The 19,461-nt window shown below is 36.4% G+C and overlaps 1 protein-coding gene across 4 annotated transcripts; it reads left to right on the top strand.

Moving 5' to 3' along the window:
- Window positions 1–3,804: 3,804 nt before the first annotated feature.
- lrrc32 (leucine rich repeat containing 32) lies at window positions 3,805–19,242 on the top strand. 4 transcript variants are annotated; one of them, XM_034223965.1, is made up of 3 exons: window positions 3,805–3,901; window positions 13,363–13,456; window positions 15,676–19,242. In XM_034223965.1, the coding sequence occupies exons 2-3, from the start codon at window positions 13,367–13,369 to the stop codon at window positions 17,506–17,508; spliced, it is 1,923 nt and encodes a 640-aa protein (XP_034079856.1). In that variant the 5' UTR covers window positions 3,805–3,901; window positions 13,363–13,366; the 3' UTR covers window positions 17,509–19,242. The 4 variants fall into 4 exon arrangements, with proteins under 4 accessions (XP_034079856.1, XP_034079853.1, XP_034079854.1 ...); XM_034223962.1 differs by lacking the exon at window positions 3,805–3,901 and adding an exon at window positions 9,804–10,018; XM_034223963.1 differs by lacking the exon at window positions 3,805–3,901 and adding an exon at window positions 9,807–10,013.
- Window positions 19,243–19,461: the final 219 nt, after the last annotated feature.

Genomic DNA, 19,461 nt, shown 5'->3' on the forward strand with positions numbered 1-19,461 from the left:
CAAAGTAAGTAAGTTAGTAACAAAGTAAGTAAGTTAGTAACTAAGTAAGTTAGCAACTAAGTAAGTAACAAAGTAAGTAAGTAACAAGTAAGTAAGTAACAAGTAAGTAAGTTAGTAACAAAGTAAGTAAGTTAGTAACTAAGTAAGTTAGTAACAAAGTAAGTAAGTAACAAAGTAAGTAAGTTAGTAACAAAGTAAGTTAGTAACAAAGTAACTAAGTAAGTAACTAAGTAACAAAGTAAGTAAGTTAGTAACAAAGTAAGTAAGTTAGTAACTAAGTAAGTTAGTAAGTAAGTAAGTAACAAAGTAAGTAAGTTAGTAACTAAGTAAGTAAGTTAGTAACAAAGTAAGTAAGTTAGTAACTAAGTAAGTTAGTAACAAAGTAACTAAGTAAGTAACTAAGTAACAAAGTAGGTAAGTTAGTAACAAAGTAAGTAAGTTAGTAACAAAGTAACTAAGTAAATAAGTTAGTAACACAGTAACTAACTAAGTAACTAAGTTAGTAACAAAGTAACTAAGTAACTAAGTAAGTAACTAAGTAACAAAGTAAGTAAGTTAGTAACAAAGTAAGTAAGTTAGTAACAAAGTAACTAAGTAAGTAAGTTAGTAACAAAGTAACTAAGTAAGTAACAAAGTAAGTAAGTTAGTAACTAAGTAACAAAGTAAGTAAGTAAGTTAGTAACTAAGTAACAAAGTAAGTAACAAAGTAAGTAACAAAGTAACAAAGTAACATAGTAACAAAGTAAGTAAGTTAGTAACAAAGTAACTAAGTAAGTAACTAAGTAACAAAGTAAGTAAGTAAGTCAGTAACAAAGTCACTAACTAAGTAACAAAGTAAGTAAGTTAGTAACAAAGTAAGTAAGTTAGTAACACATTAACTAACTAAGTAACAAAGTAAGTAAGTTAGTAACAAAGTAAGTTAGTAAGTAACAAAGTAAGTAAGTTAGTAACAAAGTAAGTAAGTTAGTAACTAAGTAAGTTAGTAAGTAAGTTAGTAACAAAGTAACTAAGTAACAAAGTAAGTAAGTTAGTAACAAAGTAAGTAAGTTAGTAACTAAGTAACAAAGTAACTAACTAAGTAAGTAAGTTAGTAACAAAGTAAGTAAGTTAGTAACAAAGTAAGTAAGTTAGTAACTAAGTAAGTAAGTTAGTAACTAACTAAGTAAGTTAGTAACTAAGTAAGTTAGTAACAAAGTAAGTAAGTAACAAAGTAAGTAAGTTAGTAACAAAGTAAGTAAGTAACAAAGTAAGTAAGTTAGTAACAAAGTAAGTAAGTTAGTAACAAAGTAAGTAAGTTAGTAACTAAGTAAGTCAGTAACAAAGTCACTAACAAAGTAAGTAAGTTAGTAACAAAGTAAGTAAGTTAGTAACAAAGTAAGTAAGTTAGTAACAAAGTCACTAACAAAGTAACTAAGTAAGTAAGTTAGTAACAAAGTAAGTAAGTTAGTAACAAAGTAAGTAAGTTAGTAACAAAGTCACTAACAAAGTAACTAAGTAAGTAAGTTAGTAACAAAGTAAGTAAGTAAGTAACAAAGTAAGTAAGTTAGTAACAAAGTAAGTAAGTTAGTAACAAAGTAAGTAAGTTAGTAACAAAGTAAGTAAGTTAGTAACAAAGTAAGTAAGTTAGTAACAAAGTAAGTAAGTTAGTAACTAAGTAACAAAGTAAGTAAGTTAGTAACTAAGTAAGTAAGTTAGTAACAAAGTAAGTAAGTTAGTAACTAAGTAACAAAGTAACTAACTAAGTAAGTTAGTAACAAAGTAAGTAAGTAACAAAGTAAGTAAGTTAGTAACAAAGTAAGTAAGTTAGTAACTAAGTAAGTTAGCAACTAAGTAAGTAACAAAGTAAGTAAGTAACAAGTAAGTAAGTAACAAGTAAGTAAGTTAGTAACAAAGTAAGTAAGTTAGTAACTAAGTAAGTTAGTAACAAAGTAAGTAAGTAACAAAGTAAGTAAGTTAGTAACAAAGTAAGTTAGTAACAAAGTAACTAAGTAAGTAACTAAGTAACAAAGTAAGTAAGTTAGTAACAAAGTAAGTAAGTTAGTAACTAAGTAAGTTAGTAAGTAAGTAAGTAACAAAGTAAGTAAGTTAGTAACTAAGTAAGTAAGTTAGTAACAAAGTAAGTAAGTTAGTAACTAAGTAAGTTAGTAACAAAGTAACTAAGTAAGTAACTAAGTAACAAAGTAGGTAAGTTAGTAACAAAGTAAGTAAGTTAGTAACAAAGTAACTAAGTAAATAAGTTAGTAACACAGTAACTAACTAAGTAACTAAGTAAGTAAGTTAGTAACAAAGTAACTAAGTAAGTAACTAAGTAACAAAGTAAGTAAGTTAGTAACAAAGTAAGTAAGTTAGTAACTAAGTAAGTAAGTTAGTAACAAAGTAACTAAGTAAGTAACAAAGTAAGTAAGTTAGTAACTAAGTAACAAAGTAAGTAAGTAAGTTAGTAACTAAGTAACAAAGTAAGTAACAAAGTAAGTAACAAAGTAACATAGTAACAAAGTAAGTAAGTTAGTAACAAAGTAACTAAGTAAGTAACTAAGTAACAAAGTAAGTAAGTAAGTCAGTAACAAAGTCACTAACTAAGTAACAAAGTAAGTAAGTTAGTAACAAAGTAAGTAAGTTAGTAACACATTAACTAACTAAGTAACAAAGTAAGTAAGTTAGTAACAAAGTAACTAAGTAAGTTAGTAAGTAACAAAGTAAGTAAGTTAGTAACAAAGTAAGTAAGTTAGTAACTAAGTAAGTAAGTTAGTAAGTAAGTTAGTAACAAAGTAAGTAAGTTAGTAACAAAGTAAGTAAGTTAGTAACTAAGTAAGTAAGTTAGTAACAAAGTAAGTAAGTTAGTAACTAAGTAAGTTAGTAACAAAGTAACTAAGTAAGTTAGTAAGTAAGTTAGTAACAAAGTAAGTTAGTAACTAAGTAAGTAAGTTAGTAACAAAGTAAGTAAGTTAGTAAGTAAGTAAGTTAGTAACAAAGTAACTAAGTAAGTTAGTAAGTAAGTTAGTAACAAAGTAAGTTAGTAACTAAGTAACAAAGTAACTAACTAAGTAACAAAGTAAGTAAGTTAGTAACAAAGTAACATAGTAAGTAAAACATTAAAACCTCATACGAATGAAGCAGTGCTAAAAACACAATACACAATAAAAACATAGAATAAAAGCTCACAAGTTACCCAAACGCCTGCCCAAACAGGAATCTTTATTAATCCCACATCGGGGAAATATACATCGTTACAGTAAGAGACAAAAATGATGGAGACATGAATTTAGTAAAGTGGCATGCACAAATATATAAAAAAGAAAAAAATGATAATAGCAATACTAAGATTACTATTATATAAGTATATATTGCACAGTGTTGTATGACAGGTGGTGGGGGAGTGTGTGTCTGGAGGGCACTTTGGGATGTTTGCCTCTGTAGACCATTTACATGCACACAAACCTATAAAACACTACAGGAAAGGGAAACCCCATAAAAGCATTATAGGGTCTCTTTAAACAAAAAATACCACAGGTGAGCAGCAGGGGGCAGAGTGTCTCACTTTATCATTTAACATGTTCATGTCATTATATTACATATGTATTAGTGATTAATGAAGAAAAACTTCCCATTCCCTCCAGGCTACACATATTTTGGAAGACAACACACACACACACACACACACACACACACACACACACACACACACACACACACACACACAAACACAATGAGCTGAATGCAAAGTGAAACAAAAAGGTGCGGGAATCCCGGGAAATATGAACCGGGGGAAATCTCTCGGGAGGAAATATGATGTGTGTGTGTGGGTGTGTGTGTTTTTTTGCATATGAAACAACGGATAAACAAGGATGAAAGGATGTTGAATGTGAAACTGAAGCTGACACTGCAGAAGAAGACGAGACAGGTGAGTCATCCTCTTCTTCTCTTATTAATAATAATGTTTAATTATTTATCATCTCTTTCTATACACATGTCAGCAGGTGATCAAAGTCCATGCACACAAATACGTACTTAAGTTTAATTTAGGTCATTTTTCCTCTTTCGCAATATTATTTATTTCAAAAATAGTGTACCTTTTAGGAATCATTATTTGACAGCTACAACAACGTTTTTTCGGTGAAACACCAATTTCTTTTAGATATTTAAAGTATGTTCCCACTCTAAACTGGCAGAAAAAGCTGTTAAGTTAAAAAAAAGTGTACAATGCAAGTACCCAAAAGTACGGAGCCCGGGAAGGTTCAGAGAGAAAAATTGATAAAACGAGGCCACGTTTTATTAATTCGTGTGCACGAGATGTAATTCGTGGCCTCAATTTAAATAAAACGAGGCCACGCTTTATTAACTCGTGCGCACGATATACTTTCTCGTTCCCACGAGATACTTTCTTATGGTTAAACACATCGAACTGCCCGATTATTACGCCATATTATTAGTTTTATGAAGAAGATGTCCGGTCGCCAGGGCTTGTGTGTGTATGTTTGTGTCTGTGTATGTGTGGGCATTTGTTTTCAGAAGATATTATGACAGTGGCGTTCGTTCCGGTGCATTCCGACAGCATTAAAGGCCCTGTCACACTGTCCCGAAATTGACACCCGATGGACACACGATAAAGGAAATGTTCAAATTCGGCTGTGATCGTAGCAACATCGGGCCATTCGTGAGGGCATCTTAAGCCATCGTATGACCGCCGGTGGAGTTTCTCAGGCTCCGGCAGCAACTTCGTGAGCGGCAACTTCGTAAGGCATCGTGAGGGCATCTTGTCAAATCGTGTCATCTTCGTGTTATCATCGGTGCATTCACCCTCACTCTGATCGGGGCGAATGCCCGATGGCACCGATGATAACAAGATGCCCTCACGATGGCCTTACGAAGGGCACAATTGACACACAAATTCAACACGAAAATGAACCTTCGCAAGGTCCTTCTGCAATTTTTTGGCATGCCAAAGATTTTGCCACCGCTCACGAAGTTGCTGCCGGAGCCTGAGAAACTCCACCGGCGGTCATACGATGGCTTAAGATGCCCTCACGAATGGCCCGATGTTGCTACGATCACAGCCGAATTTGAACATTTCCTTTATCGTGTGTCCTTCGGGTTGTTTTATTGCACAACAAAATCATGTAAATATATTATGTAAATAACCCAATTTGTGTTCTGTGAAACTAAAAAGGATATAATATATTATTTTGAAGGACAGTTGACAGGAAGTTGTTGTTGTTATGGAAACAACATTACGGAGAAAACGTAATATTTTCTACATATAAAGACGGATAAAGTAAAGAACAAAGTCTGAAGATATCAGTACAGTATCATAGTACTGTAACATAATTGTTTTTGGTACTTTCATTGCAGTTGTATGTCTTAAATGTAATGTAAATGTTGCCTTCGTGTGTGGTTCGGGGCCATCTTCGTGCGAAATTCACAATTCCATATTCGTGTGTCCATCGGGTGTCAACTTCGGGACAGTGTGACAGGGCCTTTAGCACTAGCCTACATCGAGATTAAGATTAAACGAACTTCTTTCACTTGGGAATACACATATGGAGTTGCCAGATGTGTGTAAATTACTGTTCATGCATCATGTAGCATTTCACGTTTCCATAGCAACAACAACTTCCTGTCAACAGCGTAAACTCGCCTTCAAAATAAAAGCATCTAAATAAAACAGGAAGTTAACCTAAATTACATTTATACATTTATATACAACTGCAACGAAAGTAATGTCATATCCTTTTCAGTTTCACAGAACACAAATTGGGTTATTTACACTGGTGACTGGACATCTAAAACGAGTAATAGGGGGGATAATTGGGCTCTGTGTGTGTGTGTGTGTGTGTGTGTGTGTGTGTGTGTGTGTGTGTGTGTGTGTGTGTGTGTGTGTGTGTGTGTGTGTGTGTGTGTGTGTGTGTGTGTGTGTGTGTGTGTGTGTGTGTGTGTGTGTGTGTGTGTGTGTGTGTGTGTGTGTGTGTGTGTGTGTGTGTGTGTGTGTGTGTGTGTGTGTGTGTGTGTGTGGACATGAATTCATAGATCAAGGCAGACTGGTTCACAGACTCTCCAGTTTTGCGAATCCGGTGCTTAAACAAATAGCTCTACACCTCTGGCCAAAATGTCCCTAAAATGAAGTCCAAGTTTTAAATATATCTCCAATAATGTAGCACTGTAATTTCCCCACATAAACATAACAGTCTGCAATGAAACGGTTGTCTCCTGTGCGCTCCTCTTTCTTGGCGCACCAGTAACTTTCTCGTGCGAACGAGAAAGTATATCGTGCGCACGAATTAATAAAACGTGGCCTCGTTTTATTAATTTGTCTCTCTATGAACCCTCCAGGGCTCCGTACAAAAGACTAACAATATAAGTAAGATAAGTTAAGAAAAATAACATTGAAATTAGAAAATATACTAAATAGTTGACCTTTTTAAAGTAAAACCTCTGATCTCTGTGGTTTATAATACCATCCAAATATAATACAATATGTAAAATACTCCGTCAAGAAAGCTTTGGCCATTCCTCTGACTTTTTCTATACAATACTTCCAATTTAATTGTTTATTTATATTTCTCATATTTGTTGTAATCTTTTTATACATATATATATTATTATTATGTTCTCACCAAACTCCATTGGGAATTTAGGGCAGTTTAAGTAGTCCCTTCTGCAAACTGAGTACTTTACCATTTGATTATTGAAGTACATTTAGCTGATTATCCTCTTGTTTAAAGGTCACCTATCATGCTATGTTTAGGCAACAGCATAGGTCTCAGATATATAACAAATATATTAAAAACATGTCTACGAAGTGTTTTGCTCAAAATAGCAAACAGATCAAACGGTGTATGACTGATGATATGTGTATGTCTCTTAATGTCTACTATGTTTGTATATGTACATGTATGCGGAACTGCAGGACGGAGTCCAGAACAAATGTCCTTACGGGGACAATAAAGTATATCGTATCGTATCACCCATTCTAGCCATGCCTCATATCCCTCTATTTCACTTCCTGTTTCAAAAGTGCTGATTTGGGGTATAAAGCTTTAAAAAAGAAAAAATGATAATAAAAAAAAGGAGGAGGGGTCTGAGCTCATGCGGGACCCGGCAGCTACTGTCTAAACTAAATGCTGCCGTGATGAAACGCCATATCATGGATTATCAAGGATTCTCTCTGAAACAGTCTGGAGCTCAAAGGCTTTCTCTCTTGCCGGTTATACCACAAGGTGAGTTCCTTTTTACTTCCTGCTTCTTCACACACATGCTCTCCAGTACAGGTTAGCTCTGAGTGTTAGCGATGCTAATGTAAACACCGACCATATTACGTCCAAAACAGTCGGGCATTGTTTCTGATAGCAACGTTTCTGATCGGGCCGTGGGTCCACATTTCAGATATTACGTCATATCGGACGCAAATCTGGATCAGTTCCGTTGTTCCCCGTTTTTAGAGATTTGGGTACGGAGGAAAAGAGAGAGGGTTTTATTTTCTGACGCTGCGTGAGTTCCCCGACACACCGGGGACACATCTTCATGTATAAAAGACATCAAAAAGTGCATTTTGCATGATAGGTCCCCTTTAAATACATCTAGATGGCTAGATTACTAAAGTACAGTCTTCTAAATCAGTTACTGGTTTGCAGAGTAGATTTTCCATTACAATAACAGGAAATGTTTCATAAAAGCTCAGTGTTTTTATTTAAGTGAAGTACTTCTCCCACTTCTAGTTGTTAATAAATTGTAAAACATGTATTAAATGGTGATATAAACAGGATAATAGTATTGTAAGATAGTGTGAAAAGAGCCTTTACTGTATAGCAACATGTCAACAGCTGTAACTTATGCATGTATAAGAGTGGGTGTGATAATGTCCTTTTTACGACAGGGGGAGTTCAGTCTGGTTTGTCATGTGGTTTATCTTACAGTAAACAAACAAGGCTGTAATTACGATGAGCAAACAGCGGTTTACACTTACAATTTCATTTACTAAAACTAACTATGAATGTCTCAAACATGCTGGCAAAGTGAGTCAACATTTCTCCTATAAATAACTGTCCAAATGATTTTGAAGAAAGCACAGATCATGTTATTAGGCAGAATCCGTTTTTTTGTTTTCACACATAAGGAACGGAAAATGGAGAAATACGAGCAAAATGAAGTCAAGGATCTAAATTCCTCTGTCTCTTCGGCCAGTTGCTTTTATGGAAACGTTACCCCCTTTTTTTCAAACCATTCTCCATAAAAGGTAACATAGGGAAGGTTTAAAATGCCCCAAATTCCAGATAGACTTTGGTGTGTGAGAGCATCTTAGCTAATCTCAAGAATGACAAAGGATAATTATACTTGAACATAAGTCAAGGATATAAATACAACACTGCTAGTTGCCAGTTTTGGGAAAATCAATCTCTTGTTTTAAACAATTAACCATAAAAGGTTGCTATGCAAAAAGATAACATGGACTGCCGTTTAAAAAAATGCCCCAAATTCCAAATAGACTTTGTTGTGGGAGAACAGTCAAGGTATTTCTAAAAGTTCATAGGGGATGTTTCTACTTTTACATAAGTCAAGGATCTACGTACTTTTCCCAACACTGCTAGTTGCCAGTTTTGGGAAAGTTTCCCCCTTTTTTTCAAACAGTTATCCATAAAAGGTAACAGTATTATGCAAAATGTATAAAATGCCCCAAATTCCACGTGGAGTTTCGTGTGGGAGAACATGCGGTTGATACAGTATGTTTCTACTTCTACATAAGTAAAGTATACAAATACACCAGTTTTGGGAAAATCTCTCTTTTTTAAACATGTATCCATGAAAGGTCACCTTAGTATTATGCAAAATGTTTAAAATGCCCCAAATGTCATGCTGTGTGAGAATATCTAGGCAGGGGGGTCAAACTCAAATACACAGTGGGCCAAAATAAAAAAATGAGTACTAGTCGAGGGTCGGACTGGTTCTATGTTTATTGCAGAACTTATTGAAATGAACTTATTGCACATATTAAACCTGGAACTAACAAAGCTTCAATTATTGCCTATAAAAACAACATTAAATAATCAGCTGCATTCATTTCTTATGGCTCTATCTGCAGCTTTTCCAGAGTCATTTCTTATGATTACATTTTCCCACAGGCCAACAACAGCTTCAACAAAACTATTTCCCTCAAAGAACAAACCAAACATGCCCTGTTGTCGTGAGAGAGGAAGTGCAGAAGGAAACATCCATTGAACTCAGTGTGCTGCTCTGTGATGCTAGCTCAGATACTTGGCATCTCATCTTGGGTGCAAGGTCATCAATGTTTGGGCTCAGGCTCTGAGCTGAGGAGACCCTCAGGATGGAGTGAAGGTGTGCGTGCAATATACCGGAGGGCCAGATCTAATAGTCATTAGAAATTATCCTGCGGGCCGAAATTAAATCCACCAAGGGCCTGATTTGGCCCCCGGGCCTTGAGTTTGACACATGTGAAACGTATTTCTAAAGATTGATAGGAAGTATTCATACTTCTACTTAAGTGAAGTGCTTCTCCCAAAACTGCTAGTTGCCATTTTTGGGAAAATCACTCTCTTATTTGAAACAATTACCCATAAAAGGTTGCTATGCAAAAAGATAACATGGACTGCCGTTTAAAATGCCCCAAATTCCAGATACACTTTAGTGTGTGTGAGAACATCCCAGCCTCTCTTAGGATTGATTGAGGGTATTTTTTTTTTGCAAGAGGAGGAGGAGGGGATTTGTCTTCTTGAAGTTGGCACATAAAACTGAACTCCCCCACCCCCTTATAAGGCATTTCCCCACAGCGTTGGGAGGGGGGATGCAGGATATTCTCACAGGATGTGATGGCTGGACGGCGGTGAACACAGTCAGCTGAGAGGAGGGTGTGTGTGTGTGTGTGTGGGTGGGTGTGTGTGTGAGGCTTGCGGTGTTTCACTTGGTCACAATCGATCAGACAGTGAGTGGGTGTGTGTGTGTATGCGGAGGATGTGAGATCAACATGGTCAGGAGGCTCTGTGAAGATTAGAGATCATCTGAAAGTGAGGTAACGTTCAACTCTATAAAAACACTTAAAGCATGTTGGAGGACTGAGGGAGCAGATGTGTGCATGGCTTCAAAATAATAGTGTAAGGTGTATTTTTTTTACTTAAAATACATGAATTTAGCATTTTAAAACTACTCATACATACTGCATCAATCTCCAAACTAAGGTAACGTACATTGGTCTTATCAGCTAGTATTTTGCATCAGATTTTACATTAAAAACACATGAGATTTCAAAATAAAAGCTCTGTTTCTTTAAGTACTTCTTCCATTGCAGGTTAGTGTTGGGATGGTTTCTTTAAAAAATGTGTAGACTCTAGACAATTGCTTGAAAACTGTAATATCTACTTTGTCAGAGTTGTGTAGCTTATGGCATTTGATTATTTCTCTAACAAATGTTTTAAACTTGAACGTTTTGAACTATTTTTTGTATATAAAGTTAAGTTAATGTACGCATGGCTAACACATATGGTAAAAAAGTACAGTTTACTAAAAAAAAATACTATTACAGCAATGTTAAACTAAACTTCAATCCTGCATTCAAACTAAAAACAAAACAAAAGTCTTATCCGTTACTTGTTACAGTAGATTTCATGTTCAAATGTATGGAATTTCAAAGTAAAAGCTCGGTTTTCTTTTAAATAAGTAAAGTACTTCTTCCACCACTGGTTGCCAGTGTAGTGATCACATCAGCTCAAAGTGAGGTCATATTCAACCCCAAAAAAAAAGATTATTTAGAAGAAGACTTGTTGTTGTTGTTGTTGCATGTTTTACTTGTTGGAAGACTTGACTGTGGGAGGAGATGTGTGCATGGTTACAGAATATGGAGAAAAAAGTACTTTTGACTTAAGTAAAAACACCAAATCTAACACCTAAATCCCGGAGTCAATCTCAAATGAGGTAAAAGTACAGAAGTCTTATCTGTTACTTGTTTGCAGAAGATTTTACATTAAAAAAAAATGGAATTACAAAATAAAATCTCATGTTTTTTACTTAATTGCCAACAAATGCTTTTAAAATGTAAGAAAGAGTGTTTGTTTTTTTGTGGAGCTACACACCTTAACAAACATCACATGAGAACAATGTGATATGAATCTTTATGAATTTGCTCTTGCAGGGTTTCAGCAGTAACTCTGTGCCTTTAAATGAGAGTTTAGGAAATATTTTTACATGAATTAAACGTAACTTCTGTCACTTTTAACACTCAATTTAACCATTTGTGTAAACAAAAATACCAAGAGCATTTTCCTCGTGTAGTTTGTCATTGTGATCCAACAAGTGTAATAATGAGGCTTTATAGGGGACCTATCATGCAAAATGCACTTTGTGATGTCTTTTATACATTAATATGTGTCCCCGGTGTGTCAGGGAACTCACGCAGCGTCAGAAAATAAAACCCTCTCTCTTTTCCTCCGTACGCAAATCTTTTAAAAACCGGTGTACAACGAGCGGATACAAATTTGCTGCCGATCTGACGTCTAATCAACGGCGGACCCACAGAGAGTTGCTATCAGAAACCATGCCTGACGTGTTTTGGACGTAATCTCGTCTTTGTTTACATTAGCTAGCCTCGCTAACACTCAGAGCTAACCTGTACTGGAGAGCATGTGTTTAAAAAGCAGGAAATAAAAAAATGAACTCACCTTGTGATAAACGTGAGAGAGAAAAAGCACTTGAGCTCCATACTTTTCACTCTTGCCTTCAACTCCTAATCAACTAACCCCTTGCCCTTATTCCTCCTAGCTTAGCACTTTCTACTTTTGCTGTTATTTTGTTTTACTTGCTTGTAAGCGCTTTGAGCACCAGGAAAAGTGCTTTATAAATGTAATGTATTATTATTATACTGTTTGAGAAATAATCCTTGATGTGGTTTAGAACAGAATGGCGTTTTATCACAGCAGAATTTAACTTTATCTCCGGTAGAATTCTGATCAGGCATTAGCTCCGCCTCCTCTTTTTTTTTCAAGCTAAGGACCTAAAATCCGCGTTTCACAGCTGAAATAGAGGGATATGAGGAATTTCTAAAATGCATGATCTGTTTGTACTTTGAGAAAAACACATCATAGACGTGTTTTTATATATCTGAGACCTATAATATATGCCTTAAAATAGCATGATAGGTGACCTTAATGTAAATACTCAAGTAAAGATCAAGTAATATACATAAAGTACTTGACTATACTCCAGTATAACAGTAGGTGAGTTTTTAGAGCAACAGACTCTCCTGGCTATTAACCCTTTCTGTTTCTGTAATTACTCACACATTGTCTCCGCTGCAGTACACATGTTGTTTTGTTTTGTTCAAGGAAATATTTGAGTTAGTTTCCGCAGAAAATAATGAGACACAGAACCCGAGTCTCGTGAAAGATGACTCACCGAGACGTAAAAAACAATGTCTGATGTTTCTAACAATAAGCAGGGGGAAAGTACATCTATAGTACTCAAGTTTAAATATGAAGTATTAAAGTACATTTTCTGCCACTTCTTCTTCTAAGATGGAAATATTATATTTTTCACTGCAATATGTGTAATGTCACTTCACATTTACCATGATGTGTTTATATGATTCAAATACTACGAATCTACTAAACTAGTAGTACACAAAGTATTCAAAACGTGCTCCACGTTGACAAATTACAACTCTTATATTTCCTTATTAACCATATGAATAGAATATTTTGTTATCAATAAAGGATGATCTTGTCTAAAATAAAACAACAGCTTTAAAGAGCTGTATTGCATAGTAATCACTATTATTACTTAAATTGTAAGAACATTTTCACGATATTACTACCTTTCAAACACAGGACTTTTACTTGCTATAGAGTATTTCTAATCTGTGGTATTATATATATTACTTTAACTTAAGTAAATTATCCGAGTACCACCATAGTTGCCAGTCTTGGGAAACTTAATTTCTTTCTTTTAAACATTTCTCCGCTTGAGAAATATAACTTTTAAAACCCTCCAAATTCTAAAGTAGTGTTTTTGAGAACATCCAGGATTAGACATCAATTTCTAAAGCTTGATAAGGGGTATTTGTTTGGGTTGAAGTATCTCCTCTCTCACCGTTACAGTGCAGTTATCGACTGCATTTACTCAGAAGTGACGGAAAAAGGTCTTTGTCTACGTCACAGGTTCTCTGTTCCACCAGTTCTGCAGCTCAACACGGTGCACAGTGTAACAAAAAGCCCCGTTTGTATCATAAATAGCACTGTCATAGGTCACACATGTAGGTTGGGCTACTTCCCTCTTCCTTCCCTCTCTGGAGCCATATCACCTGCAGCCAGAGTGTGTGTGTGTGTGTGTGTGTGTTAACGTGTGTGTATCGTGTGTGTCCTGCAGCACCATGGCCTGTCTCCAGCTGCTCCTCCCGCTGATGGTCAGCTGCGTGGCGGCGTCCGAACGGCCTCCTCGCCAACTCCCAGCATGCCAAGTTGTAAGTAAAACCCTCACACACACATTTATATACACACACACACACAGGTCTGTTTACTAAGGTTTAACAGACACACTAACACTCACATTTAGAGGTCCAAAGGTATGAAATTCGCAGATTACTTGCACGTTTTTCGGACAAAATTGAAGACATTTCTAATTTTAATTAAACTTTTTGGCATTCAGAGGAAAACTTTTATGTATTTGTTGTTGTTTCATGCCTGGTTGTGAGTTACTGTATGTTGTGATGTGTTCTTTGTTTGTTTTTGTGACTTTTCTTATGTGTATGTATTCCTTTTATCGTAATTTTAACATATAAATGAGGAAAATATCAGTTTTTTAGCAATTATAATGCAAACTATGACGTGTGTTTCAATTGTTTTAAAATAGAAACCAATTAAGATAACGTTGAAAAAAATAATATGCCACTTAATGTATCTGTCGAAATGTCTTATTTGATGTCAAACCTTAAGACATTTGGTTATATCTTATTGTTTAGAATAAAACCAACACATCAAACTCAGAGGAACTCTTTCAAAAACAATCAAAAGGCAAAGACATTTCTTACAAAACCAGAACAGCTCATATATTCCTTGCCAGCTTTTGGCACAAATAGAGAGATTTCTGGGGTTTATACCTATCCAAAGATCTCCTCGTACAAACTTATCCGAAACTAAACATTCAAATCCAGATTTTTCTCAGTTTTCTTGCATCTCCTCCTGAAGGCACATTCCTCTCATATCAGTAAAATAAATAAACACTAAATGCCCTCATCTGTTTTTAGTTAATGTCCTCGGTTGCCCACAGAAACTGAGATGAGGCACCTAATTCATCAGGAGGTTTTTTCACATTATCCTGACAGGCAGACGATTTATTTGAAGGTTTCTGACCTGAACAGATCGGGTTTATTCGTTTTAGCTTCAGGCTCCAGAATTCAGACCCAGAAACGTTAATTTGCTTCACTGGAAGCTGTGTGAAAGTGTTGTTATGTGTATATTAGACCTTCTGTTCCTCTGAGCTTCTGGTGAATTAGTTGTTGCTTCCTATGCAATCTGCCAACAGTTCTTCTTCTAGTTATGTAATAAACTGGAAATGTCACAGGCATCACTTCCTGTGTGCAGGAGGATTTTCTTTTTCCTATGAAAGACCAGCACATTCCTAGAAGAGATTTAGTGACGTCAGGTTGTGTGAAAATATATTTTGTTGTAGCCTTGTTAGCACGCTATTCCCCAGCTCTTATCTGTAGCATTGCTTTCTAATAATGTCATAAAAAGGTCACAAAAAAGGAAAATATAACAAATACACAAACAACTAATATCCTTACACGGGAGTTTTTCTTTTATTTCACATTATAGTTGGCTCCTTAAAGGCAAAATGCCCATTTCAACAACAAAACAAAGAAAAGTGCTCCATAATATAACGTTCAAAGTATCAACGCAAGGTGCAAAACGAACACATTATAAAAGGACATCTAAACGCAAATTCTATGGACTAAAAAGTACATGTGCCTCTGAAAAGTAGTGCAGTATGAGTATACTCCACCTCAAAAATCTTATTTAGTACAGTGCTTGAGTACATGTACTTTCAAACATGCATATATCAGACTGTATACACTCAAAAGCTTAATATAAGTTCGTTTTTAGTATCACTGATAACACCAGAATCAGATGTTTTCTTTGAAAAATCCTTTATTTGTTCCTCAGTTCTTGACAACAGACACAAGATGTTTTGCCCGGCAGGAGTTTGTGAATATATCAATCTGTTTGTTTATGGCTCGTTAGCAAAGAGGAATGCCTATTTCAGGATGCCACAAATAATCCGAGAAGCTAAATGCACTTGGAGAGAAAACGGAGAGGTGGACAGAATGGGTCTCTGGCCATGTGGTTTCAATTATAAACAACATCTAATAACTAAAATATTCGACTGGATTAAGAGGAACTGGAGAAGATGCCGAATAACTGAGTAATAGAGGTGTGACGTATCGTCTTTGGACTAAAAACACTCTTCTGTTTGATGAAGAAGTCATTACCTATCCATTGCAATTGTAAAAAGTTATTCTTCCCTTCAGAACGACTCACTATCGTAAACTTTAGAGGGTCTGTACTGCTGCCAAGAACATGCTCACAAATCGCCCCTCCACACTTAAAACATTTGCTCTGTATTGTTTCAGGGTTAATCTGGCAGCGTGCCGACATAATCAGACGTGTGTTTGTGTTTCAGGTCCAGATGGATGTGTTCTGTAGCGATCTGAGCCTCAGAAGTGCACCGGTCGACCTTCCTCATGGCGTTCGAATGCTGGATCTTTCCCTCAACCAGGTGCAGAATCTCTCGCAGGAAACACTGGCGTATCAAAACGGTTTCCACCACCTGAACCTCCGCGCCAACAAGATCCACTTCATCCAGCCGGGGCTCTTCAAAGACATGACGGATCTGAGAGTCTTGGATCTGTCCAGGAATCATTTGAATGTTTTCGCTCACGCCAAAATCAACATTGGGCCTCTCACAGCTGTGGAGTCGCTCGATCTGTCGAACAACGGGCTGTACACAGGGATGTCGGACTACTTTTTAGCCGATTCTCCGTCGCTAATGGACCTTTCTCTGAATGGCAACAGCATCACCAAAATAGCCCATAACACCTTCAGCGGATCCTCATCGCTTAGAAGAATCAGCCTCCACAATAACGTCATCTTGGAGATTGAAGACGGAGCGTTTGAGTTCTTGAATAATTTGACTGAACTCGATTTGTCCAAGAACTCGATCACGTGCATCACAGATTTTAACCTTTGCAATTTGAAAGTCCTCAATCTGAGCAAAAACAGCGTGGAGTTCTTCCACAGTACCACATCGGTGGTCTTCTATAAACTCACGCATCTTGATTTGAGTGAAAACAAAATGCTCTACTTCCCTCTTCTCCCCAGATCCAACATGATTGAACATATTGATGTTTCACGAAACCATCTTCAGAGCGTCAACGTCACAGGAGGTCTTGAAAAGAGAACACAAGTTTATTTCTATTATCTAAAATACCTTGATATGAGTTACAACCAACTCAAAAGCATTCCTGAGTCGTTCTTTCACTGTATGAGATTTCTGGAGGTGCTGAATGTGAGCAATAACTGCATCAACTCGTTCTCTATCACCAACCCAGGCCTCCTGCAGACGGTGAAGATCATCAACCTCAGTTTTAACTCCCTGCAGAGCCTGACATTTGGGGAAAACACTCTGCCGTCGCTGGAAAAACTCTTCTTGCAAGGAAACGACCTCACCACCCTGGATCATGGAATATTTCAAAGACTACCCAGCATCAAACACCTTCATCTGCAGCAGAATGATCTGGAAATCTGTTCCTCGGAGAATGAACCCCAGGATTGTGTCTCCTTTACTTCCATACCGACCTTGCAATTCCTGAATTTGTCTGAGAACTATTTAAGGATTTTGCCTGCGAACGCGTTTGCCAACACCTCTTTGAAGTTACTGGATTTGTCGCTAAATCCTGGGCTAGAAATGGACAAAGACTCCCTCTCTGGTTTGGAGCATACCCTAATCCACCTCCTTTTAAAAGAAAACAACATTTCCAGTTTAAACACAGACTTGTCGTCGCTGAAGAGTCTCAAACACATCGACTTATCCACAAACCAGCTGACGAATATACCCGTGTGGAGCAAAGACTCGTCCATAGAGTCGCTGAACCTGCAGAACAATAACCTTGTGACGCTGAAGTACAGCTCCATGCTCGCTCTGGAACATTCCCTAAAAACTCTCTACATGGGCTCCAACCCTTTGAGCTGCTGCAGCAACCTCGACTTCCTGCAGATGGTGCAGCGTTCTGCCGTGGTCGTACCGGACATCGAGACGGTCACCTGCGTTCACGAGGAGTATTCAGAACCGGTGAACATCGAGAAGGTGACGCTCGAAATGTGCCACATATCGGGCGTGCAGAACTACGTTATCGCTGTAGTGGTGATAGTGTTGGTTCTGTTGATCGCGATGGCGTTGTTGGTTCGATATTGCCAGGCAAGGAAAAGAAAGCACATCCGACGCTTTACCGCCTAATGAAGGAATATATGTTTGGGACTCTGATGGTGGTTTTTAATGAAGAGACAGTAGAAACACTTGAATGTATCTGCCCAAAGTCAATTTAAAGACTTGATTTGGGTTCATCACCACCGTCTTTGCCACTAAAGTGAAGGATTTGAGACGGGACACACATGAAGGAACCACGATGGCTGAACGAGACACCTGTCAATCAAGACAACTTGTGACATTATAGAGAGGGGAAGACCCGCCCCTTACATTGGACCACCATTATTTCGGAAAGATATATGTACGCTAAAAGCCAGAGAAAACAGATCTGGTCCTCCTGTTTGAGTCCAGGAATCACGCTTATTGGAAAAGATAATTTGACAGGTCAAGAAAGTTTCAGTTTGTCATTTAACTTTAGGTATTAGACGTATCTTGAAAGACACAAAAGTTGCATAAATGTTGCAACCTACTATCTCACCGAAAGATAACGTTAAATGTTTTATTAGAACATAGCTAAGTTAGCTCAAATGTACGGTCATCCGTAGTTGAAAGCAATAGACAATAATACATAAATAAAAACGTGCGTAAATGTTTCACCTTTCTCACCCGCCGGAGCTACTATACCTGCGAGTTTTGTACCAGGATGTACTCACACACACTTGCTCCTTATTTACAATCACGTAAAATAACGTTACTTTGCTACATAGCTAAGCTACATGGCAAGCTAGCAAGCTATGTAAACTAAGCAAACTAAGACAACAACAACAACGCAATTTTCTTAACTTACAAAATGATCTCTTTTAATTGACAAACTTTACATGTGTGATTCGTTGCAGAACTAACAGGCGATGAAAGAATTATCTGTGTTCCTACCGTACATGTTTTTTTACGAAATAAAGTCGTATTGCACCAGAAGAGATATTTCTGAAATGAAGACTACAGGAAATCTTGGACTTTTAAAGGACTTTTAAACAGCTAGCATTCCTTGATCTGATGTTCATTTGACGAACTGCAACTTTGAAATTCCCAGTTTGCTTATCAAGCCACGTTCTATCTAGCTTAAGTTGATTGAATGTGAAAAAAAGGATTTACACACTACACTTCAACACTGTTCACCGTACCATGAAATGCTAAAGCAATAAGAATGATTTGCTTTCTTGTTGATTTAGAAGATGTGTATCTGAGAGGGGATTTTGTCTGTAAGCTAAAAATGAAGAAACACAAACACTACAACAGGTTGTGAAACAAAACACTATTTTCACGTACAAGGAAGTATGATTTTATGAAGTATATAGTATGTCACAAAGAGGTTGTTTAAAGCAATCCAAGCCGTCCCTTCACCCTTTGTGTAGTTTGCACTTTAAATGTTCTTCTTATTTGTGTATTTTGTGACTTTTAACACTAAGAAGTATGTTGTTATTTGACACCAAGCTGGACATTTAAAACATATTTTATGTATTGATCCCAGGCCTGTGGAAGTACATCTATTAATTTGACATGGCTGAGCACTGAAATTAAAATAACTGTGATACTTTGAAGTAATAAATACACATAATGTATATTTTTAGATAACAAATTAAGATGAAATCCAGCGCTGTATGTAGTGGGCTACACTGGGATCCACTATTTCATAACATTTGAATTTGCTTGTCGAGTTTATTTGTCTCATTCTGTGATGTAATGTAAGCAATATTTTGTACCACATGAAGGCCATTTTCTACTCTGTGTGAAACAATATGTGTGATAAAAAACATTTAAACCTCTTTTCTGCTTACATATTCTTTATTTTGTGGTTTCCTGTACACATTGATTAAAGTGTAAAAAAAATCATAGTATGGTTTGTTGGAAATATCAAGTAAATAGTATAGTATAGTTCAATCAGGAGAGACGGTTTTGATGTAAGAATACATATTTATTGCAGAGATACACAAATGAATGTAATGGAGTTTTGGCGATAAGGCCCCGTTGTGCGGGAGTATCATT

Source organism: Gymnodraco acuticeps, unplaced genomic scaffold (genome assembly GCF_902827175.1).
Source record: "Gymnodraco acuticeps unplaced genomic scaffold, fGymAcu1.1, whole genome shotgun sequence".
NCBI lineage: Eukaryota > Metazoa > Chordata > Actinopteri > Perciformes > Bathydraconidae > Gymnodraco > Gymnodraco acuticeps.

Excerpts from the sequence above, each read along its gene's own strand:
- lrrc32 (XM_034223965.1), top strand. The coding sequence starts at position 13,367 with ATGGCCTGTCTCCAGCTGCTCCTCCCGCTGATGGTCAGCTGCGTGGCG. Across the intron at positions 13,457-15,675 it reads AACTCCCAGCATGCCAAGTT|GTCCAGATGGATGTGTTCTG; the intron begins GTAAGTAAAACC and ends TTTGTGTTTCAG.